The sequence below is a fragment of the Oncorhynchus gorbuscha genome, linkage group LG13 (genome assembly GCF_021184085.1).
Source record: "Oncorhynchus gorbuscha isolate QuinsamMale2020 ecotype Even-year linkage group LG13, OgorEven_v1.0, whole genome shotgun sequence".
NCBI classification, from domain to species: domain Eukaryota; kingdom Metazoa; phylum Chordata; class Actinopteri; order Salmoniformes; family Salmonidae; genus Oncorhynchus; species Oncorhynchus gorbuscha.
Window position 1 is genome coordinate 49,151,774 of NC_060185.1, and position 24,333 is coordinate 49,176,106.

Consider the following 24,333-nt stretch of genomic DNA (forward strand, 5'->3'; position numbering starts at 1 on the left):
ATTTTCAATCATTCATTCATCCAGATAGGGCATTTAGAGGCCTGGTTCAGACTGTGCTGTTGCATCCTACAGTTGAAGGTGGGGCTAATTTGAGAAACTTGACTGGTTTGTATAGACTGGTGAAATGAGAATGGAAGACGTTCAACGTTGATGAACACAAATCTCAGACGTGTGGATGATTCATGTGGGCAAAAAGAAACAGAACATTTGAAATTAAAATAACAAATTGTGGTTTTAATAGCTCTCAGGTAACAGGTTCAGATCAGCAAGCTGCATGTCAACTCACACATACTGTGTACACACATACTGTGTACACACACACACACACACACACACACACACACACACACACACACACACACACACACACACACACACACACACACACACACACACACACACACACACACACACACACACACACACACACACACACACACACACACACACACACACATCCTGACTCCAAGTGTTAGGCTGCCATGAATAATGATGAACTCTAGTTTGGTGAACTCTAACCTCTGACCCGGGCCTGACCCTGTCCTAGCTCCTGGTGAACTCCAGTCCCGCTGGACTCTATTCTGAAGTTTTTACTTCCCTCTGTTCAGATATACAGCTGTCAATAAGGAACACACAGGTCTCCTAGAGTTCGAGGTTCCAATCAGTCTTATAACTTTACTGGACTGCCACAGTCTCTATCATTCAAGCCACAATCACCCATTTAGGTCATTTAACACTGAGCTGTGTCTTAAACCTTCCTTCGAAACAGCAACAACTCCTGTCCAGATATCACTCCCGTCCCCTCATCCTCACCCACTAGCAAGCTACCCTATCCCACCATACAGTATACAGTATCATCATGTCCCAACCCCATGGTTTGACCCCCCCCCCCCCCAATCTCAAACTCCACATTCTGGAGCTCTGAGAACAGACTGCTTAGTAAGACATCTGAGTGACAGCCTGTAACTCCTCCTCTTCTCTGCCCCTCATCCTCCTCTCCTGTCCGCCATGACTCTTCATTGTGTTTTGGGCTTGGCACCGCCAGGGGTTGTGTCAGGGGTGGGACCACCACCTTGGGCAATTCTGTGGAGACTGTATTAAAGAGAGGGGTCAATATCACATGATCTCATTTACTTTGGTCATTTGACAAAAGGTTATAGGTTTTTTCCATACCATTTCTCCAATACTGCCAGCCATTACAAATTGAGTAAATGTCAGTTATTCAGAAATAAGTTCAGGGTCTGCAGAGCTGCAATGGAAAACTACAGGAAGGAAAGAGGAATGTTGCATTCCACCGCCGTGACGAAAGATGGCGCCATACTCACATGTCCTTGGCGTTGTCAACGTTGGCCTGAATTCCTGCAACGAAGCCGTCCACTTTTGCCTGGAACGTCAAAAGAGGTATTGGCGAGAGACTCACTTCATTTGAACAACTCAGTGAATAAATCAGGAGAGCGGTTGTCAGCAGCGTGAGTGAGGTTTTACCTGGTGCTGCCTGTAGACCAGCGGTAGAGAGAATAGAGCGATCACACCTGGAGAAGAGGACAGAAGGGGAGGAGATGGCATGTGTTAAGCTTTCTGATTGAGTAAGTAGCTTCTTCAGACTAACCACATGGCATGCCCTTTTATTCAAATCAAAAGGCTGTTGATAAAGCAATATAAGCCCCGTCTTCAACTGGAATACTAGAAGTGCAATATTCGACAATGTTGGCATGCATCAGCCAATGGTATCAGCCTCTGCAGGACAAATGGCCATCATGATTATTGAATGGCAATTCAATAAAGTTATTTCGAATACTGATTCCAACTGTGTCTGTGATTCTCACCAATGATGAGCACAGTAAGGCCATTACACAGGTCTCCCAGGAAAGTCACCAGGTACATCAGAGCCAGGAGCTGAGAAGAACGGGAGGAAACACAGTGAGCTCCACATACACAACGCACAATTTGAATGTACTCTCTACAATAAGCAAATTCCATCAAAATATAAATATATTTAGCAAGCGATTTTTATCCACAGCAACTTACAGTCATGCATGCATACATTTGAAGTATGGGCGGCCCCCGGGATTTGAACCCACTACCCTGGCGATGCAAGCGCCATGCTCTACCAACTGAGTGGTACAGGACCGCCAAAGACTTAGAATGCATAAGCTTGCGGTAAATGTGTTGCAAAGAGTATCTTAAATAATCCCACAGCAACCCCCCCGCACCCCCTCAAAACCTTTCGTGAACTAACACTCACACTTAACTTTTCCCCCCTCCTTACTAGCTCTGACTTTCCCGATAGCTACTTTATTGAGGAAAAAAATGTACTTACTAGGACTGAGATATGTGGTTGTCCCACCTAGCTATCTTAAAATGAATGCACTAACTGTAAGTCTCTCTGGATAGGCGCTTTTGCCAAATGACTCAAATGTAAAATGTCAATGAAATGCACGCATCATACAAATGAATGAGTACATATTTCCCAGATCATCCACCATAACCTTTGTGGTGTTGGTGTAATAGCGCAGTGGGTTGTCACTTAGGGCCCATGCCCCCATCCTGAAACGGGACACCCCCCTCTCAGAGAAGACGAAACTCCTCTCGTACCCTGTAACTGGGTTAACAGCCACCTGTGTCCCATGTCACATACCGGCCAGGTCAGGGTTGAGACCAAGGGGGCTCTGCGGCTTCTGGGGCTCAGGCTTAAGGCTACGTGGTACAGTCACACTGGCTCTCACTAACTGTGATAAGTCACACTAAGTACTCCTGCTGTAAATTTACATTGAACCCTAAAGCATTATGGTGCAAGTCACATGACTGTTGTTGATTTAATGTGCCAATGTTTTCCTTCTACTGTCCCGGGAAAACTGGAGAGAAAATGAACGAAGTCGAAAAAGAAGGTTTCTAGCAGAAACGTTGTATCATTTCGTAACGAACTGAGATTCAGATTAGAGTTGAATTTGATTGAATTAACTAGTCGGAAGTTTGCCGTACATGTTGTGTGACTCCGACCAGGGAACACGCTTCATCAATATGTCAGGACTGACCTAGGGTGTAACTGAAATACACACAGAGAAATGTCATACATGTTCTGTATGAAACACATACATAGGATGGGGAGAGGGAAAGGACGAGGGCCTTTGGCCTACTGTTAAAAGTAACCTTTGCGTGAGCACTATGTTGTTTTAGCCTCCCCCAAAAAAAGGACACCGTTGCAATGCTTTGAGAGCTCTCAGGTACACTGGTAATGGGACGATACAGTTGGATTACTTTCTTATTGCTACCCTTACAATGTGACACATCGTCCCCGATGCCAATTCAATAAAATCCCAACGTTCTGCAAACTTGCAATTGCGCTTGCTGCCAGTTTGCTTGCATCACACTCCGATGACCACAGAAACCAGGGAACGCTGAAAGCGGCGGGACCATATGTAAACGATAATCACAATCATATGAACCGCAGCAGCGAGGGTATGACGGCAGCGGTCTTTGATAGTGGTCTTGTTCGGAAACACAGTCGTCATTTGCCATTTGACGACGGTGGGCATGACAACGTCGTCATCTCCAGTGAGCGGGGAGGCAGGCTGATGCAAGAACAGAGCAGAGGAAGAGAAAAAGGTGGATAGAGAAAGAGGAGGGAGGGATGTCTGCTCGAAGGAAAGGGAGTCGAGAACAGACAGCTAGATGTAGTAAGGTTGAAGTAAATCCACAACGACAAGATGGCCTCATGGACTGGGTTCAAGAGACAAGGAGGAGAAGAGAAGGAGATGAAAAGAGAGAGCGAGAGAGGCAGAGAGAGAAAGGGCATGTTTTGAGGGACAAAACGTCTATGCCATTCTGAAGAGCTTCCTTGTGTAAAAAGTTATGTGATATGTAAGTCGCTCTGGATAAGAGCGTCTGCTAAATGACTTAAATGTAAATATAAATGTAAATGTGAACCTTAATAAGGATCGGCCCCTTTAATTTTCGCCTAAAATGACATACCCAAATCTAACTGCCTGTAGCTCAGGCCCTGAAGCAAGGATATGCATATTATTGGTACCATTTGAAAGGAAACACCTTGCAGTTTGTCAAAATTTTAAAGGAATGTAGGAGAGTATAGCACAATAGATCTGGTAAAAGATCTGGTACCATCATATTTGAAATGCAAGAGTAAGGCCATAATGTATTATTCCAGCCCAGGTGCAATTTAGATTTTGGCCACTAGATGGCAGCAGTGTATGTGCCAAGATTTAAACTGATCAAATGAACCATTGCATTTCTGTTCAAAATTTTGTATCAAGACTTATTAATAACTTTTCATGTGCACTCTCCTCAAACAATAGCATGGTCTTTTTTCACTGTAATAGCTACTGTAAATTGGTGCAGTTAGATTAACAATAATTTAAGCTTTCTGCCAATATCAGATATGTCTATGTCCTGGGTATTGTTCTTGTTACTTACAACCTCATGCAAATCGCATTAGCCCGCGTTAGCTCAACCGTCCCGCACGGGACCCACCAACCCTGAAGAAGTTTTAAGTGAATGAATGAGACTTGAGAGGAGCTCTTGAAGTAGAGCATATAAAAAAAGGTACTGCCATATTCTGGCCCTTTCTAGACAAAGATCGATGAGATCCAACACCTAGGCAGCCTCACCTTGAGAGAGTTGAAGAGGTTTCCAACCAGGAAGAGATTCTTGAGTGAGTTAGCAGCAGAGACGACTGCAACGATGACCTTCTGCGTGTATTGGTCAGCCAGCTCCCCACTGAAACTGATATCCAAATCTAGATACGCCCTGAGGACAGAAAGAGAGGTGGGTAGAAACGGAGGACGCATTAAAAGACAGAGTGATAGAGGGGGAGTGATGGAGGAAGAGGGAGATAGAGTTCAGAACCAATGGGAAAGGAGGAAAGAGGCAATGTTGGATGGAAAATGAGCGATTGTCGCCACGAGCGTCATGACGCAGAACACGGTTTGTCGTCTTATGCCTCAATGATTTTCATCAGCACAGATATTCAAGTCAAAATGTCCTTTCGGATCACGATGGATGAATTCTATCAACTATTTTGTCACACAGCAGTGGTTAACCTAAAAGAAACCTGCCGTTTTCTTAAAGACAAGCCCACTGGACTGTGATCCCAGACAGGATTTATTTTGGGAGGTGAGGGAATCCAGCCAATAAAGAACCTATTCCTGAATGCCACTCCCACAATGTTATTAGAGAAGAGAGGAGATAAACAAGAGTGGAAGGGAGTGGGGGATGAGAGGAAATAGGAGAGGAAAGGCGAGAAGAAATAGGAAAAGAAGAGGGAGGGGAGAGGAGAGGAAGAAGACAGGAATAAAGGACAAAAGAGGAAATATTTTTAAAAGAGCAGAGAAGAGGACAGACAACGAGAATGGAGAGGAGAGAACATGATTACATTGAGAGAAGAGAACCCCCTCCAGGTGTAATAGGAACACTTCCCCACCCCCATTCTATCCCATCTCATGCCAGGTGGCCAGCCACTCACTTGAAGGGGGGCACTCCGTCTCCCATGTTGAGCATGTGCAGGATCTTATAGTAGAGGCTGACTGAGACGGTGAAGCACAGGGCCCCCAGGGAGATGGTGGAGATGACTGTGATGATGCTGAGCTGGAACAAGGACAGCAAACCCACCACCAGCCCTGTGAATACCATGCCTGTACGCTCTGTGTCCTTCCAGTAGATCAGATCCATCACTGAGGAGAGGAGGAGGAGAAGAGGGGAGAGCAGAGGAGCCAGAGAAGGATAGACAGTAAGAGGGACGGAGAGGGGAATTGAGGGACGGAGAGGGGAATTGAGGGACGGAGAGGGGAATTGAGGGACGGAGAGGGGAATCGACAAGAGGGAGAATAGGTGGAAAAATAAGAAAGTTAGATGCATTGTCTACATGTTCAATTCAAGTATAAACCAATGAGAAACAGAGTGGAAGCCAACATGGTCTTCATTGAGGCAAGGTGAGGGAGGGGACAAGCCCATGCATCTGACACATCCTCAGATTATTTTAGTTGGTTGCTAACGGCCGCTGGGACAGTCAGAGCTGCAAGAGTCTCTCCTCCTCCCTGTTCCTGCCTATGTGCCTTTAACAAAAACCCCACAGCATCACCAGCCAGTCAGTCCACGTTTGTCTCTGACTCTCCAGTGCTCAGTGGGCCAGAAGGCCTTTCAGCCGTGCGTAGGCAGAGCAGAGGGACAGTGATCACCAGGCAGAGAGAAAACACAGACAGGAGCAGGGGGAGATGTCAAGTCTAGGCCTGGGCTTAATATAGCCTGCGCACTGTGTAGATGAAAGGAGAGAGAAGAGGAAAGAAAAGAGGAGAGGAGGGAGCAGGAACCCTGAATTTAAATGTTGCCCCGGAGAGCACCTGCTGACAATCTTCAAGCCCGCTTCCACCCCCTTTCTGCACCCTGTCCATCTCCCTCGATCAGTCACCCAGCAACTGGAGCCACTGCGACTGGGCCCTCTCAGAGCCAAAATGGAGGCTCCCCTGGCCTGATCCCTCCATGGAATAAGTAGCAGTAGCTCCTAACCAACAGAGTAATTACAGCCAAAACACTGATAGCACAGTGTAATGAAGCTGAACTCGGAGGTGGTAAACTGTAGTGACAAAGATATGTGGTCGTTACTCCAAGGCTATCAGTGTTATGAGTGAGCCTGGCCCTGGAAATTAGAATAGAGTGCACTGATATACCTGACCAGCAGGAGGACTATTTATAAACATTACCACACACTATTAATACCCTCAAAGCCTCTGGTACATACACACACACACATCTGCCCACTGTCCCAACAGCTGGAACTACAGTACAGTAGCATACAGCTCTCTGATGTGTTGGCACTTTGCGACAATGACCAGCACATTGTAACACTGTTAAATGCACAGACTAAGTGCACTAAGAAAAGGAAGACATACCACAACAAGTTATACTGACGCCGGGGCAAAACAAACCCCTCATTTGACGGTCCAATAGATTGACTCTATACTAAGTCACGACTATATTGGTTAATGTTAATATAGTGATATAATGAACTCTCTGAGAATAGTAGAGACAATATGAAGTGGGAAGGGGGGAGTCACACGCGCGCACACACACACACACACACACACCAAATTAAAAGCTGTATTTGCCATAATCTTAGAGAAACCTCTCTATCTCTGCCAAGTTCCGTATACTCTTACACCATGAGGAAATACAATGCAGCCCTCCTCTGACTGATCTAACCACCACAGAGCTGAGCACTGAATAACCAAATGACCGACCGACCGACTGACCGACTGAATGACTGAATGGCTGACTGAATGACTAACTGACTGAATGACTGAATGACTGAATGACTGACTGACTGACTCAATCTTTACTACAACATAATAAAATCACCAGTCAACCAATTCACAGCCTGACCTGGCATTTTATTTTACCACCACAACCAAAACCACCACCCAGCCATTTTAACACTATGGGGCATGCAGGAAGTCCCAGAGTAGCCCTGTGAAACACCATGGCTCTGTCAACCCTGCTGCCCAAAGAGGTAACCCTGTCGGATGGGGCACAGATCAGCTCATTACACTACTAGCCTCTTACCTACACACAAACAATCACATATATGGTCCCTACATGCTGTAACAAGCTATAACACAACTCTGGATGGTCACCACTAAGGCCAGAATGAGCAGGTTTTCAAAGGATCAAAGAGTTGAATTTTTGTGCCATGGAAAAAATGTTACGATACTGGTATCGTCAAAACCCTAGTCGCCACCATCTAAAACACTCCTTAGGACACTCTTAACCCGCCTGAAACAATCCCATCAATATGCAGGCAGACACACACACCTCTGCAAAGTTGGTCAGTGAGTGGTCAAAATCTCCCCAAAGACCCTCGGCTGTAGCTGGTCTCCTGACGTTCAGACTCCTCTCCAAAGTCACGGTCACTAAATGCACGGCTCTACACTGGACAGACAGTCAGTCCCTACATGTGGAAACGCCCCGACGGCTGAGGACGACAGGTACTGTAATTCTAACTGTGCCAATGTCTGAAACGAGACACTGCTTTGCCCATTCAATAGGTCACCTGCCTCCCCACCTAGTCCATTCACTGATAGATCTCATTGTGCCGGCTGACACCGTCTCATAATATCTCCATCTTGTCTCTCTGAGCCCAGGGTCTTACCGTTAATGTTGGCCATTTTGGTTGCTGCTCAGGCGATGCCCCCTTCTCTCTGTTTGTCTCTCTCTCAGTCCCCCTGCTCTCTCCCTGCCACGCTGAGCTGTTTTTGGCCTCCCCTGCCCCGTCAGCAGTACAGAGACTTTTCACTCCAAAATAATCAGCCCAATAGGGCCCGCCCCCCTCAAGACTCATGTAGACTACAGCATAGATAGATAAGATAGATATATGCACTTATTCACACGTAGTACATGCATATACTGTATATATTGACCTGAGACAGAGACAAATCTTGAGACACACACGTTGGCATACACATAGATAGCCATGGTGGATAACATAGAGACGCAAAGAGACATAACCACAGACAACGACGACACACAAGCCCATTCAGAGGAAAAAACACTCACACAGAGACGGAAAACGGACATTACGGAGAATTACATAACACACTTATGTAAGCAGAGACAGGACAGACAACAGCTAGCAAAGGAGAAAGTATAGCAGTAAAAACACATTATTGTGAGATACAAACAGTACCGTCCTACCAGTAGGTACAAACTCTTAGGGAAAAAGGGGTCCAAAAGGGTTCCTCGGCTGTCCCCATACGAGAACCCTTTTTGGTTCCAGGTAGAACCCTCCGTGGAAATGGTTCTACGTGGAACCCCAAACGGGTTCTATTTGGAACCAAAAAGGCTTCTTCGAAGGGTTCTGCTATTATGACAGCCAAAGAACCCTTTTAGGTTCTAGATGGCATGCGTGCGCAAATAACCTCTATTCAGATATGCATAGCGGTAGTCTAACCTGTAACCAGCTAGTCTAACCTCACAATAAACACGGGGAGTCAAATGTGTTCTGACATATCTGATACAGAAACCAGATGGTTTGCTTTACATGATCTAGAAACACTTGATCTAGAAACCCTTAAAGCCTGTCAACAGCTTGACCAGTCATTAATCACCCAGGGTCAGTGAGAGGGGGGTGGGCAGTACAGTACACCCAGCCCCCAGTCCACCCAGCCAGCCATCCCCCAGTCCACCCACTATAATAAGATTGGAGAATATGGCGGAGGTCCATATTGAGTGGCATCCCCCTTGAAGAGTCATCCATATCGACCATGGAGGCCAGAGAAGATAGATTTAATGTCTCACACTTGGTCTCTCCCTCTCTCTCTCTCTCTCCCGCTTTCCTTCACTGCCCTGTCTCACATTCTCTTTATCATGTGTACAGTGATCCAAGGGATAAGGAAAGATTAAGGTGTCAGCGTGTATTTCCCAGCAGACATACATACAGACAGAGCAGGAATGATTTTTGGTGGAATTAGCCCATTACCCCTTGACACAATGAAACACACAGGGCTCACAGCAAAAATATATTCCAGGGTCTATGTTACTCAGGCAGTGGGAGGGAATGCTTTGTGCTCTCAGCAGCATATCGAGGACAGAGATGGGAGGGAGGTAACGGGGTAGGGGTCACTGTCTTCCGGCAGATGGCATCATAAGTGCAGACGCACTATCGGACGTAAGATAATGTAGCAGACTGATTCGGGCAAGGGGATGGTAGATGCTCAAATTGTAAAGGTAGTTCCAAGATAGGAAAGTCACATAAAAATAGGTAAGAAGTGCTACAAACGTTACCTGCTATGTGGGTGCATATCATAGGGCCTGATAGGTTGAGCACCGAAAACCACTGTTCGCTAACCAGCTCTTCCTGAGTGTTTCGACCAATGGAGGTGGAGGAAGTGGATGACACGTCATCGGTGAGGCCGCCTCTTGGTCGCACAGCCGTGAGCAGTGGGACGGTGGTTTCCATGGTTACGAGGGACTCAGGCTCAGGGGGTGGTGATGCTGCTGAGAAACAGGACACAAGGTAATTGTGACGAGGTCATTGCCCTGCATCAAGTTAGTCTACAGGCAGGTCGCAATAGATCAACTACAAATGTAATTTATCTAACGACGTCATTATTTACCTGAACCTCACCTACCTTACAATGAGCAGTGATTTAGCAATCTTATTAACAAAAGTGTTCATCCTGATCCTAAACAGCAGGAGAGAGCATGCTGTCCAGGGAGTCTAAAGCACAGTGGTGTCTGACTTCATCTGTGGTCACACACGCGCACACACACACACTTACACACACTGTCACAGTTATGTACTATCAAATGGGACACACTTCCCATTTTCAAACATGGAGGTTACACCCATTTACCCTGGAGCAATATGCTCGCCCACAGTGTGATTTCAGGGTCTAGAAAGCCTGAAAAGATGCAGTATCTCCTGCTTTTATAAATGTAGCTCCATGCAGGTATATCTACCCTGATCCATCTACCCACTCATCTAGATAGCTCCACCCCATCCCCACTGCCCCATAGTGGGCTCACCCTGGTGGCTGTCAGAGGGACTGTAGTGCTGGGGCTCCAGGGGCTCTGGCTCCTCTCTCTGGGTCTCTGTGTCCCTCTCTTGAGGTTCAATCTCAGTATCTAGGAGAGAATCCTGGACTGTCACAGGCTGTCTGTGGACGTCCCTCTCCCTTTCCTCCCTCTCCTCCTCATCCTCTAGGGTGAGGAAGATGTGGGGGTCCCTCTCCCTTTCCTCCCTCTCCCTCTCCTCCTCATCCTCTAGGGTGAGGAAGATGTGGGGGTCCCTCTCCCTTTCCTCCCTCTCCCTCTCTTCCTCATCCTCTAGGGTGAGGAAGATGTGGGGGTCCCACTCCATGTCGGGGGAGTCCAGGGGGAGGAGCGATTCCACGGTGTCCGTGCGGATCAGGGAGGTGCGGCCTCCCCTGGCCCCGCCCCTCCGCCGGCTCCCTGACGATGAGTCACGATGATGTCGTGAGGCTCCGCCTGCCTCGGCCTCGGCGATGGCGATGTAGGAGAAGGTGGGCTCGAAGGAGTTCTGTCTCGGGGTCCCCCAAATGGAGGGGGATGAAGCTCCACCGTCGTCATCCTCCGGACCCCCGTCTTCTTCGTCAGACCACTCCCTGGCCGTCTGCAGGTCGTACAGCTCAGACTCCTCATTCCCACCTGGAGAGAACAGGCACAGGAAAAGCCTTAAAGTAAAACCTATATTGATTTGGTCCTGTGTCAATGTAATATGTTGAAAATTGTGTCGGCTTTCATTACAGAAAACCTATACATTTAGCTATAGACTACAGCGAAATCGTTCATCCTAGGAGAAAGCTATACAAGCACGCAATGTCATTCCATAGACACATCACATGTTCTGTGGCGTTAATGTCTACGGAGGAGCCGTTTGACGTCGCTTTCTCATCTACATATCCTCTGATGTCTTTGAGCGCCGAGTTGAAAGCCCAATGAAGCACAACATGCTTTGTCTGAATGAGAGGGCAACATCCAAAAAGGTGCAAGACACTTTTGATGGGAGTAATCTTTCCAGATCTCATTATTCCGAAAGGCTACAAAAGCATTCAAGCAAAGAAATGGACACAATCAACTTCAGGTCAGACGTGTAGACATGTCATAGTATGCTTTTTTTTTCTCTCCAAATGATGATTCTCACATACAAAGTCCAATCATTCACACGGTCCATTTCTAAACCTCTACTGTATGTATGCATTGTGTGATGTTACCGTCAGTGCAGGGAGGTGTTGAATCAGGCGTGGAGGAGACAGAACCATATTCCTCTGGAAGAAAAATAACAAGATTAATCAGAGATGTGCATATTACCATTGGCTGGGGAACTATCATAACCACAGCTGTGAAATGTACAGTGCAAAACAGACCATTTGTACCTTAAAAACTTATTAAGGACTGCCGTTTGGCCACTCTTATGTGAAACTGGAGACACTTCTATAACCTCTATGTCTACAACTCCTCTCTTCCTTCTATTTCTATGTCTGCAACTTTTCACCAAGGCCTATTTGCATGTAAGGCTGGAGAGCAGACACTACCGAGATAAGTTTCCCTCTCAATATAAAGCATTGTATGACATTCGAAAGCATTACCACACATAGCCTATTCTCAGACAGATTACGTGCTTCCAATCATGTAAATAAATGTGTTTCTATAGTGTCTCAATACATTAAAATGAGATTGAGAGAATTAATAAAAAATGGTTGCATTTGTATTTTTTAGGAGAATCCATGGCTCAAATCCAGGTATTTGAGTAGCCTTTTTCTAAGCCATTACCCAGTCTTTAAAAGCAATTTCATTGGTGTTTGTATACGTTATGCTAACAGCTAACTATGTCCCCTCTCCTACAGTAGAGATCAGCTCTGGCAGAGCAGGCAGGGGGGAGGTCTTAACTACACACATCCAATAAATCAAGCAGCTGGTAACTGTAAAAGAAGCCCTGGCTAAAATGAAAACACCTGCATACACTCACACACACACACACACAACCGGTGCTCAGTCAATGAAAACACACACACACAGCCTACACACCCCGAGAACACACACACACACACATCTGCAATAGGTCTCTACAAAGGAAAAGAAAAAGGTGTGTCTGCTACAACACTGCATCAATCCATCCGTTCAACCGTGTGTTCATCAAGGGAGGGAGCGAGAGAAAGAGAGGGAGAGGGGAGATCGATGGCCACGCATATGGCTATTACAGATGCTGTACAGATATATGGGGATGCGAACAACAGACAGACAGTCAGAGAAAAGCTGACACACTCACTGCAGTGGGAGAATCCTAGAACCTGGCCCATGCTCCATCAAGGCACTGCTGGGCCCATCCAGTCTGGAAGCCCCCCTCTCTTCCTCTGGATCTCTCTCTCTCTCTCTCTCTCTCGCCGCTCTCTCCCTCTTCCACCTCCCTCCCTCCCTCGTTCCACCGATGCAGCACTGCTGTTTCTCTCTCTGGCTCTCCCTCTATGCACCCTCCCCTTCCTTCTCTGGCTCACGGGCCCCTCCCTACCTCCTTCTTCCTGCTCTCTCTTTTCCCCTCCCTCTCCTGCTCTCTCTTTTCCCCTCCCTCCCTCTCTTGCTCTCACATCACTATGACGGCAGGGGAGAAGCACAGGCAGGGCAGAGCCAGAGAAAGAGTGTGTGTGTGTGTGTGTGTGTGTGTGTGTGTGTGTGTGTGTGTGTGTGTGTGTGTGTGTGTGTGTGTGTGTGTGTGTGTGTGTGTGTGTGTGTGTGTGTGTGTGTGTGTGCGTTTCCCTCCTTCCATTCATGACTAATCATTAGTGTGTGCATCCAGCCGAGTGGAGTATATCTCTATCTGCATTTTACGGGGCGTTGTATTTTTTATTTGTATTTATCAGGGATCCCCTTCCTGGGGTCCAAGATGATTGGTAGTGGTGGTGATAGTGGGCATGGCCTTGTTGCATACACATGACAAAGGGAAACAGAGAGCTCACTACAAATACATGTCCTTTTGCACCCTCCCACACACAGACAGACATACTGTATGCCTTACTGGGTGTTTTGAATAACCATCATGTGTTAGACTGCTAGGTAAAGCAGAAGGGTGCATTTGTAGATTTGCCTGGCGGCAGTCAGCAGCCGTAGCAGCAGCACATACTGTAACCCGGCTCGTTGTAGCCCTGGTGTGCTTCCTGAAGCTGCTTCTGCAAATGAGTGGTCACATGACGTGTCAGCTAAATCATCCTGCTCCTGTACGTCACTGACTGTTCAGGCTTGGGCAACATATAAGGGGGAAATGACATGAAATATAGACATTTTCTCCATTCAAAAAACACACATTTAATGAGGCTATAAAGTGCACTTTCTGGCAGGTGCAATACACTGAGTGTACAACACATTGTGTCAGCACATTCCTAATATTGAGTTATACCCTCTTTTGTCCTCAGTACAGACTCAATTCGTCAGGGTATGGACTACAAGGTGTTGAAAGTGTTCCACAGGGATGCTGGCCTGTTGACTCCAAAGCTGCCCGCAGTTGTGTCAAGTTGGCTGGATGTCCTTAAGGTGGTGGACCATTTTTGATACACAAGGGCAACTGTCGAGTGTGAAAAAAAGCACGGGGTATAGGTCCAGCACAAGTCCAACACCATCATTAAATTGGCTGACGACACAACGGTGGAAGGCCTCGATGACAACGATGAGACAGCATATAGGGAGGTCAGAGACCTGGCAGTGTGGCAAAAGAACAAGACAAAAGAGATGATCGTGGACTGCAGGAAAAGGAGGGCCGAACATGACATTCACATCGATGGGGCTGTAGTGGAGCGGGTCGAGAGTTTCAAGTTCCTTGGTGTCCACATCACCAACAAACGATCATATCAAACACACCAAGAAAGTTGTGAAGAGGGCACGACAATGCCTTTTCCCCCTCAGGAGAAGATATTTGGCACGGGTCCCCAGATCCTCAAAAAGTTCTACAGCTGCACCACCGAGAGCATCCTGACCGGTTGTAATCACTGCCTGGTATGGCAACTGCTTGGTATACAACCGTAAGGCGCTACAGAGGGTAGTGCGTACGGCACAGTACATCACCGGGGCAAAGCTTCCTGCCATCCAGGACCTCTATACTACATGGTGTCAGAGGAAGGCCAAGGCCAGAGGAAGGCCAAGAAATGGTCAAAGACTTCAGTCACCCAAGTCATAGACTGTTCTTTCTGCTACCCCCAAGCAATAAGACTGCTGAACAATTAATGAACAATTAATGAAATGGCGACCTGGACTATTTGCATTTCCTCTGTAACTTTCTCACTCATCATTATTCACAATACATTCAGGATTATCCACATTAATGTAGAAGTGTTCAGAGACATCTTCTCTTCTTATGACACGATACATTATTCACCATTCAGTTCCTATTGGGCAAAACATAATCCGTGTCACGTGTGCTCCCTCTCCCGCCTCGAGGTCACCAAGCTGCTCGTTAGAGCACACCTGTCACCACCGTTACACGCATAATGACACTCACCTGGACTCCATCTCCTCCTTGATTACCTGCCCTTTATTTTCTTCCCCAGTCGTCATTGTTCCTGTTTCATGTCGATGCGCTGTTTGTTTTTCTGGTTTTGTTCATTTATTTCTTAAACGTATTCACTCCCCGAATTTGCGTCCCGACTCTCAGCGTACATCCGTACAATCCGAAACGCAACCAAAATAAACTGTATAATACATCCAGGTTTGTAGAGCCACAAGCTTGATGTAGTCACATGCTAAGAATATAGGACCAAATACTAACGTTTCGACTACTTTAATATACAAGTGAATTTGTGTAAAAAAAATAAAAACACGTCTTCAAATGGTGGGAATAGATAAAGCGCGCTCATTTCTAAATGGTAAAACACGTGAGAAATACCCTCAAATAAAAGGTGACATTCTGTACTGTCACCTCATCTGAAACATTTGATCTCCAATCCAAAACGTGGGAGTATAGAGCGAAATTTACACCGTTTAGCTTCACTGTCCAAATAAATACAGAATACGAGTGCACGTGTAGGTTACTTACTCATTCACTTCTGTACCTCACGACCATAGAGCGGGTCCCATCCCCAACCTGAACACATAACGCGACATATACCGGGTTCTATAGATAGCGTGATCAGCTCCCAACCTCATGTATACACAACTTTAAATCCAGTAATCTACAAGACCACGCCAGAATGACTGCATCTAAAATAGGTCAGAAACTGCAAATGCACGCCAGGTAATTATCTTGAGAAAAACAGCAGAGGTGGATGAGGAAATGCCTACATTTATACCATGTGTGTGTGGCATCGTGTTAAAGAGAAGGAGAGAAAAGGAGAAAGAGAGTTGCGGACTATTCAGTGAATAAATTGCTAACAGTTCTGAACATAAACTGCAGGGATCTAGTTAGAGAGTTGGGAGAGCTCATTCTATCTGTCCACCGTGCTGCTATGGAACGCTGACGGGCTCATAATCCATACGGTTCATTCGGTCATGCAGTGCTAATCTAAGATCCCTAGCAGGTTGGAGATGAACTAGTAGCAGAGAGAGCGCGAGAGAGAGGCAGTGACCATCGATTTAGGCCAATAGCATCACAGGGCAAACACTGGCCAGGGACAGGAGAGAAATAGAAGGAGAGAGAGTGGGCGCCATACAGACAACACATACACATTGAGACAAACGCTAGGAATCCAGAAACTACGCCCACAAGCTAGTTTTACAAAGACAAGGATGGCCACCACGATTTCTGCCAGTATCTAGTGAAGCCCACCTGAACACAACTCTACAGTCCGGAGTTGACACATTGTCCACCTGCTCAGCGTGTCCAGCTAAACCCACTGCCCTGGACCTGCTGCGGGGGGACACAGACTGGGAGAAGGAGGAGAGAGGGGAACAAGAGGACCAGCGGCAGGTCAGGAAAGAGACTCGAGCGGCGCCTCCGAGGAGCCATGAGGACGGCCAGGCGGGCCAGCACCGTGGAGGTGCCCTCCTTCCTCCGCCAGCTGGCCAAGGAGACAGAGAAGATGGTCACCTTCTTCTTTAAGGGGGGGCAGAGAGATGGCCAGGAGGGGAGCGAAGAGGACTCCAGTGATGAGGATAACGGGCCGAGCGTCTACCTGGACCGGCCCGTCCTGGATAAACACACGGCCGAGGGGAGGTCTCAGTGGGGGGTGAACTATGCAACGGCCAGCATGCAGGGCTGGAGGGCGCAGATGGAGGACGCCCACGCCTGCATGCCGGAGATGGGAGGGGAGCTGGCGGAGTGGGGCTACTATGCAGTGTTTGATGGACACGCTGGCAACACGGTGGCACAGTACTGCTCCCATAACCTGCTGCAACACATCCTCGCTACAGGTACCAAATTGGGCCGTGCACTTTGACTAACTGATGGATAATCTTTGTTGGCAGCCTCATTTATTTTCACTTGAAGGGAATATGTGCAAGCATTTATTTGGGCAAGCAGGGAAGCATTTACGACACTTATTTCCAGTGTGTGTTCCACAGACAGATATTGTTTGATAAATCAATGAGCAACTTTGTCCTAGGCATGGGTGTCTTCATTTTGAGCAATGACAAGGTGCCGTTGTGCTTTAGGCTATGTGTATGGTGTATGAGGGAGAGCGTGATCTTGATCTTGAATACCAAAGACATTATCTCTCTTGGTTTTACTTTCTAAACATAAACATGGTAGCACAACATGGCTAACAGCTGTTGTTGTTGAAAACCTCTTGATCCTTATTCTTGGCCCGAAGTATGAGATACTTAATCTGACACTTGAGCCTACAGTGTCTGCTACTTAACTCAAGACAAACGTTTAATCCTAACCTACATGGCATTGATTAAAAATAATGCCACGAGCAAGACAGACAGTCACCTCAGAGGACTACAACACAATCTGAGCTCTGAGGTTTGGGCTCTGGCAGGGCACAGTGGGCATTTGTCCCCTAGAACCAAGCTGGTAAGGCTGGGGGTCAAACAATTGTATTGTAACTATGTGTAGTTATCCTGTAGTTGGCCAGACTGTAGTTAACTTCTGCATGTCAATTTTAGGCAGCGAGACCTAATTATGCTTATTTGTCACATATAGGCCAGGTCGTTAACTCGTATTGATCTCTCCTCCAGGGCGCGTAAAGGCACAGGAGGACCCTGATGACGTGAAGGAGGGGATCGTCGAGGGCTTCCTGGCCATTGACAGCCACATGCACACGCTGACGCGCCAGGAATGCTGGGAGCGCAGCGGCTCCACGGCGGCCGCCGTCATGCTCTCGCCGCAGTACGTCTACTTCGTCAACTGTGGCGACTCGCGGACGCTCCTCTGCCGCGACGGCCAGGTCATCTTCTACACGGAGGACCACAAGCCCTTCAACCCCAGGGAGAAGGAGCGGATACAGAACGCGGGCGGCTCGGTGACCCAGCATAGGGTGAACGGCTCCCTCGCCGTGTCCAGGTCCCTGGGAGACTTTGACTTTAAGGAGGTGGACTGGAGGTCCCAGACTGAGCAGCTGGTCTCCCCAGAGCCAGAGGTGTACGAGCTGGAGAGGTCCCCGCAAGACGAGTTCCTCATAGTGGCTTGTGACGGAGTGTGGGACGCCATCGGCAACGAGGAGCTGTGTGCGTTCGTCCACAGTCGCCTGCAGGTGTGCGATGACCTGAGGGAGATCTGCAACCAGGTCATTGACCTCTGCCTCTATAAGGTCAGTGTATAAATGATCAGATCCCACTACATGCAGAGTCACACTGATCCTAAACCTGCCTTCTCTATATGGGTACATATGCAGGACCAGAGTATAAAATTCAAAAGGGGTACACTCACACTCAATAATTGCCAAAGTGAGTAAATTGACAATGACCATAACTGGATATTGTATGGAATGTCAGAGGGTGCTGGAGGTGAGAGGGTTAAGAGGACTCTGGCAGTATCTTCAGGCAGTGATATCATCCCCACGGCCTTGGCTGTCCTCTCCCTTCCTGGAGTCCTGTAGACTAATACCATTCCAATTCTCAGTGTTTAGATCAGGCAGAGGATTTAACAGCAGGACACAGCCAGGTTGGTACAGCAAGGTGACTTACGCTGCACTGCAGGGAGTCTCCTCGATAAGCAATGGCCATTTTTCTACATACAATCTAAATATTGTCTTTGATTCAAGATTATTCTTTTTTGATTCATTTTATCATGGAGTCCTACTGAGACAAAGGTCTATTTTACAGAGGAGCCCCGAATGACAGGAAATGTACACATCAAAATATAAATACAAAATGCAAGCAGAAAGAAAAACGTGGTCATAAAAAAACAAGACATTGATCAGTAATTAACATCCCCAAACAGCTCTCTGAATTGCCCCAGAGGCACAATCACATCCCATTTAAGAACATTCTCAAGATTCTTCCACAAATGAGGTGTAAGAAAAGTAAAAGCAGATGTACCTAACTCAGTAGAGACCAAAGGAGACCCGGGGGTGGTAACTCGAATGTCTAAAGTTTAGTAATGATGTCCGGTAGAGTGGGACCTTTTTGTGAAAAGGGCTTTTTTAAATGAAAACATAGCAATGTATGAACCTACGTGACATCACAGATGGCCAACCTACTTTCTGGTAGAGAATGCAGTGATGACATCACAGAGGGCCAACCGACTTTCTGGTAGAGAATGCAGTGATGACATCACAGAGGGCCAACCGACTTTCTGGTAGAGAATGCAGTGATGACATCACAGAGGGCCAACCGACGTTCTGGTAGAGAATGCAGTGATGACATCACAGAGGGCCAACTGACTTTCTGGTAGAGAATGCAGTGATGACATCACAGAGGGCCAACCGACTTTCTGGTAGAGAATGCAGTGATGACATCACAGAGGGCCAACCGACTTTCTGGTAGAGAATGCAGTGGTGAGTGCTAAAATTGTCGGCCGTCATAAAGCGAGGTGCGTCATGACAAACTGCATCTAGCGGCTTTAATGGAGTGGCAGCTGCGTTCATCTCGATGATGTCGCAATATTCTAGGACCCAAAGGAACTATAGACTGAATGTTCTGCTTTCTACTATTTAGCCAAAGAGGCAGGACCCATTTCTGTCGAAGAAGACCACTTTTATTCTCAGCGTCTTAACTAACTCATCAATATGCTTTTTAAAAGACATCCTTTCATCTATCCAGGTGCCCAGATATTTCTAAGGGACACGATCAATATGGACACCATCTAAAGTACATATTCTTAAATATTTATGCACTCTACACAAAAGGTGTCCACAAATGTTATCCGGCTATCCCCATAGGAGAACCCTTTTTGGTTCCAGGTAGAACCCTCTGTGTAAAAGGTTCTACATGGAACTAAAAAGGGTTCTACATGGAACTAAAAAGGGTTCTACCTGGAACTAAAAAGGGTTCTACCTGGAACCAAAAAGGTGTTTTCAAAGAGTTATCCTATGAGGACAACCGAAGAACCCTTTTAGGATCTAGATAGCACTTTTTTCTAAGAGTGTAGAGAACAATATATACTTTGTTTTACCTGCACTCGATACTAATTTCAGGTCAATAAAGTGATTCTGTAATAAAATGAAGGCAGACTGTAGTTCAGAGTGAGCCTGGTCAACCGCGGGGGTAATAGCATACACAACATCGGTATACAGCACAGGTAGCACTTTTTTTTAACAGACGAGTTGATTTTGTTAACGTAAACAGTTAAAAGTACACAACCCAGAATTGACTCCTGCAAGACACCTTTCGTAATATCCAGAAAACCTGATTTAACACCATCAGTAGATACATATTGAGTTCTATATATCATTTCATTTTTAAACCGGTTACATGCAGCCTGGTCTAGGACAATTGAGGAAAGCTTCCGAATTAGCCGTGAGTGATCAATAGTATCGATACCATTTGACAGGTCAATGAATAGGGCAGCACAATGTTGCCTTTTATCCATATAGTTAACCACATCATTTATAACTAGGGTTGCAGCAGAGATGGTGCTATGACCTGGTCTTAAACCTGACTGATGTACATTTTTAGAATACATTTGAAAGATAAGAAAGATCTTAGCTGAGAATTAATCAAGGATTCTAATATTTTAGCTAGGCAAGAAAGTTTAGAAATTGGGCTCCAATGATTTAGGTCACAAGGGTCACCACCTTTGTGAAGGGGAGTACATGATGGCACTCATCACTGGACAGGGTGTGTGTTGAAGGGCCTACATCATTACATACCTAATGTACCAAGCATTATGTAAGCAGTTATCTTATTCAGGTCTGCTTAGGCTGGTTAGGACTTACCTTGGCACAACCTGTGCCTGTCCTCTAAATAGCAGGATTATGAGAGGGAGCTATAGAGGGAGGGAGAGAGGGACAGAGGTGAGGGCAACACAGTGGATTGTGTGTGTGTGTGTGTGTGTGTGTGTGTGTGTGTGTGTGTGTGTGTGTGTGTGTGTGTGTGTGTGTGTGTGTGTGTGTGTGTGTGTGTGTGTGTGTGTGTGTGTGTGTGTGTGTTAGACTGTCAGGGTCTCAAGGCCACACCAGCTGGGAGCTAAGGCCTATTAACCTGGCCATGATGAGCCTCACTTTATCAATGGCAACAGAACAGGCTTACCTCCTTGGAGTCTGTACTTCAGCTAGGTGGGTTTTTTGTTGTAGCACACAGCGAACCTAGCTTCTCAGCTCTGTGACATGACATCACAATAACCAATTAGTCCCCATAGAGATCCTATTAAATTCCTAGAGAGGCTATGTCATGACCAATCACAAGTCCAGAATGGGGTGAAATGGCAGCCATCTTGGTCAGGGAGAAATCCAAAACCAGTCTAATTGGAATGAATGGCAGTAGAGACATAGGTGATGCATTTCCTGCTTCTACTTATGAAGGAATGTAAATGTAAGATGTGATGTTTCATAAATTGTGTAATAGAATCATAGTCAACCTAAAATATTGTCATATAATAATAAATACTGTTTATATGGGTTTATACAAATGTATGAATAGACTCAAATATATGTAAACAGACATAAATGTCTCAGATTTCGTTTTTGGGGAAAGCTGCGAGCGCTATTATATGATACAATATCAGTACTTGTTGAGTTTACAACTTGTATAAGACCTATCATCAACTGATTTGAACCAGTGTATGGCTGTGGATTGACTGCATTGTTTGAATGGAATATTGGCATATAATGGAATCACTCCTCTAAAACAGGCTGGCTAGCTAGCTAACACACATACAGTGCAGATAAATTCTTCACATTCATTGTTTTACACAATATCTTATCACAGCACTGGCAAACCATGGCTGAACTTTGGACCATCGTTATATTTTAGCCATTTAGTATCCATAGCGACTTATGTCCATTCTGGTATTCTAATTCTTAATTCTATGTCCCACTATTCCATTGTGACCCGTTTACAAAATTCTAATTTCTGCTCTCTGTCAGTACACAATTATGACATCACAATTTCCCTCCACCTGCAGGGCCATGTACAAATCTTCCCAGCTGAAAATATTTTTCCATGACACCGTGCACTTTGAGACTTCACAGTCCTGTTCTCCATTGTGATGTCATAATGACACTTATTTTATTCTCTGTTCACATTATCATTAAGCATGCAAAGAATATTCCTCATCGTCACATTATTCCTCAAGTAAACCAGCAATAGTGGCAGCAATATGAGAGCAATATGACAGCTTTTTCTCCCCCGTGACATTTCATTTAGCTTTTCAATGTTTGGGGTAACAAATGACATTATTGAAATGAATCATACGCCAACAATGTTTCCTATTCATATAAAATATTGGCTTATGCTTCTCTTACAAGAGCTCATAGAACTGTGCCTATATCCAGCAAAGGCATTATTCCTGCACTGCCTCTTTGTCGCCCCCCACAGGGTAGTTTGGACAACATGAGCATCATCATCGTGACCTTCCCTGGTGCACCCCAGGTGTCACAAGAGGCCCTACAAAAAGAGGCCGAGCTAGAGACAATCCTCGAAGCCAAAGTGGAAGGTAGGTATTTCGATGGGCTTGAGTTGCGATTAAGCTTACTATGCAACTTGAAACCATCTTGGCTTGGCCTCGCTCACAATAGGCTTCCATATTAATGTGGCATCACACCACATCAAAACGAAACTTGATAACAATAACAAGAGCTCTGAGACAATGGCAGCTTAATTCTCCCCTCCGACAACAGGGACCGATCATTACGTAACTCTCTCCCTTTCTCTCTGTCTGTGTGTGTAGAGATTGTCAACTTGCTAAAGTCGCGGGACAAGGACCCGGACCTGCTGTACGTGATGAAGTTTCTGGTCTCTGAGGACATACCTGGCCTGCCACCAGGGGGAGGAGTCACCAGCAAGTAAGTCACTCAATCACATGACTCACCAGTAAGGGGTCAAAAAGTGACCAAGAGGCCTAGATCCGTGTGAATAAATGAGTAATTGTTTATGTTCATCATTTGTCATAACTTTTTCTCTTTTTCCTTTTTGCAGAAGAGACTGTGTCATCTCTGCATATCAGAAGTTTGTAACGCCCTTCAGATCTCTGGAACCAATGGTAGGAGAAGACCAAACATAGAGGGCACGCTCTTGCACTCCTGACACGTAATTGACGCGTCGCATTCCAGGACATCGGAGGATCTGAAGAGTCCAACCAGTCGTGTCCATGGAAATGTGTTCTTCAGCCTCTCGTATCCATGGCGACCATTTAGAATTGGGGCCTCCGCTTTTCAGCTGAGCAAACAGCCAATAGCTAAATAAAGAACTATGGTGGGAGGGGGTGTGACCTGGGCCTGTCCTTAGCCAATCATCTCTTCTCTGTTCCTCATTTGCACTGTCTATCAATAAGTCTACTGGAGCATCAGAGAATAGCAAATAGTTAGCATTATTCCAGTAAGGGAAGAATTACATATTCCAAAACATGATAATTAGATATAATATTTATTAACTTTCTTACTTTACACTTTACAGTGCCTGGGTAGTTAATTTTCTTCAAGACTAGAAGCTTATGAATAAGGCTAATCATGTTACTTCATTTAAAATGCCGCATCAAATTCAATTGAAAAAAAACCCAGTGAAGGCTCCGATATGCATGTGTCCTGTGATGGCATGGCCTACACTAAATAATCTGCATAATCCTGTGAGGGACCATAGGTGACAGGAATAGATGTGTGTGTCATGACGATGATGGACACCACATCATATGTCCAAGGGTGTGTGAATGTGTGTGTGTGTGTGAGTGGATAACATGGGCTGGGGGATTATTAGCACACACACTGTAACCTGTTGCAGTTTGGAGCACAGACGCTGACAGTTAGACACGATTGAGACCCGTGTGACAGGTAAAGGAGTACAGCTACAGGTCAAATGTTCTTCTGCTTTTGAAAATAAGTGTGTTTTTGCCGTTGGCACGTTTTTTTATTTTCGATTACATGTCATTGTGCTGCCTTACAAAGCTCTCTGTTGCTGTACGGTTACTTAATTCCTCCTTCGGATCACACCAAACGGGTGGACATAGTAGCTGTATTCCGTGACAGAGGTCAGAGGTCAAAAAGAGCTAGACTCGAGATCAAACACTGCTGCGGCATGTCCTTGTGAATCCTATGAAATCGGGAGGAAGTGGGATCCAAGAGCGCAACAGGTTACCATGAGGACTTTCACAAATGTATGTCAGTGATTTGATGACTGTATGGGCATCGCATTTTAAGCCCTTAACTGACCCAAGGGGCAATAAATGAATTAAATAAAATGACATTCTGGGATTTTTGATAAGAGTGGAGTGGGCTCTTACTGCTAAAATGTTTGATAGATACAGCACTACAGGGTTAGACTAAGGACCAAGGGAGAAGAATTACAAGA

The 24,333-nt window shown here is 46.0% G+C and overlaps 2 protein-coding genes across 6 annotated transcripts; one reads left to right on the forward strand and one right to left on the reverse strand.

Annotated features, from left to right (window-relative positions):
• Positions 1–213: 213 nt before the first annotated feature.
• Positions 214–15,566, reverse strand: rtn2a (reticulon 2a). Of its 5 annotated transcripts, none has more exons than XM_046294827.1 (10): positions 15,548–15,566; positions 11,742–11,795; positions 10,534–11,175; positions 9,790–10,002; positions 5,480–5,687; positions 4,626–4,764; positions 1,827–1,896; positions 1,486–1,532; positions 1,326–1,384; positions 214–1,092 (listed from the first exon to the last, which is right to left on the reverse strand). In XM_046294827.1, the coding sequence occupies exons 1-10, from the start codon at positions 15,549–15,551 to the stop codon at positions 1,017–1,019; spliced, it is 1,512 nt and encodes a 503-aa protein (XP_046150783.1). In that variant the 5' UTR covers positions 15,552–15,566; the 3' UTR covers positions 214–1,016. The 5 variants fall into 5 exon arrangements, with proteins under 5 accessions (XP_046150783.1, XP_046150782.1, XP_046150781.1 ...); XM_046294826.1 differs by lacking the exon at positions 15,548–15,566 and adding an exon at positions 12,797–12,949 and having other exon boundaries at positions 9,790–9,999; XM_046294825.1 differs by lacking the exon at positions 15,548–15,566 and adding an exon at positions 12,797–12,949.
• Positions 15,057–24,241, forward strand: LOC123993067 (protein phosphatase 1A-like). Its single transcript, XM_046294831.1, has 5 exons — positions 15,057–16,860; positions 17,629–18,200; positions 22,369–22,486; positions 22,721–22,835; positions 22,969–24,241. Exons 1-5 carry the CDS (start codon positions 16,455–16,457, stop codon positions 23,051–23,053), a joined length of 1,296 nt encoding a protein of 431 aa, XP_046150787.1. The 5' UTR covers positions 15,057–16,454; the 3' UTR covers positions 23,054–24,241.
• Positions 24,242–24,333: the final 92 nt, after the last annotated feature.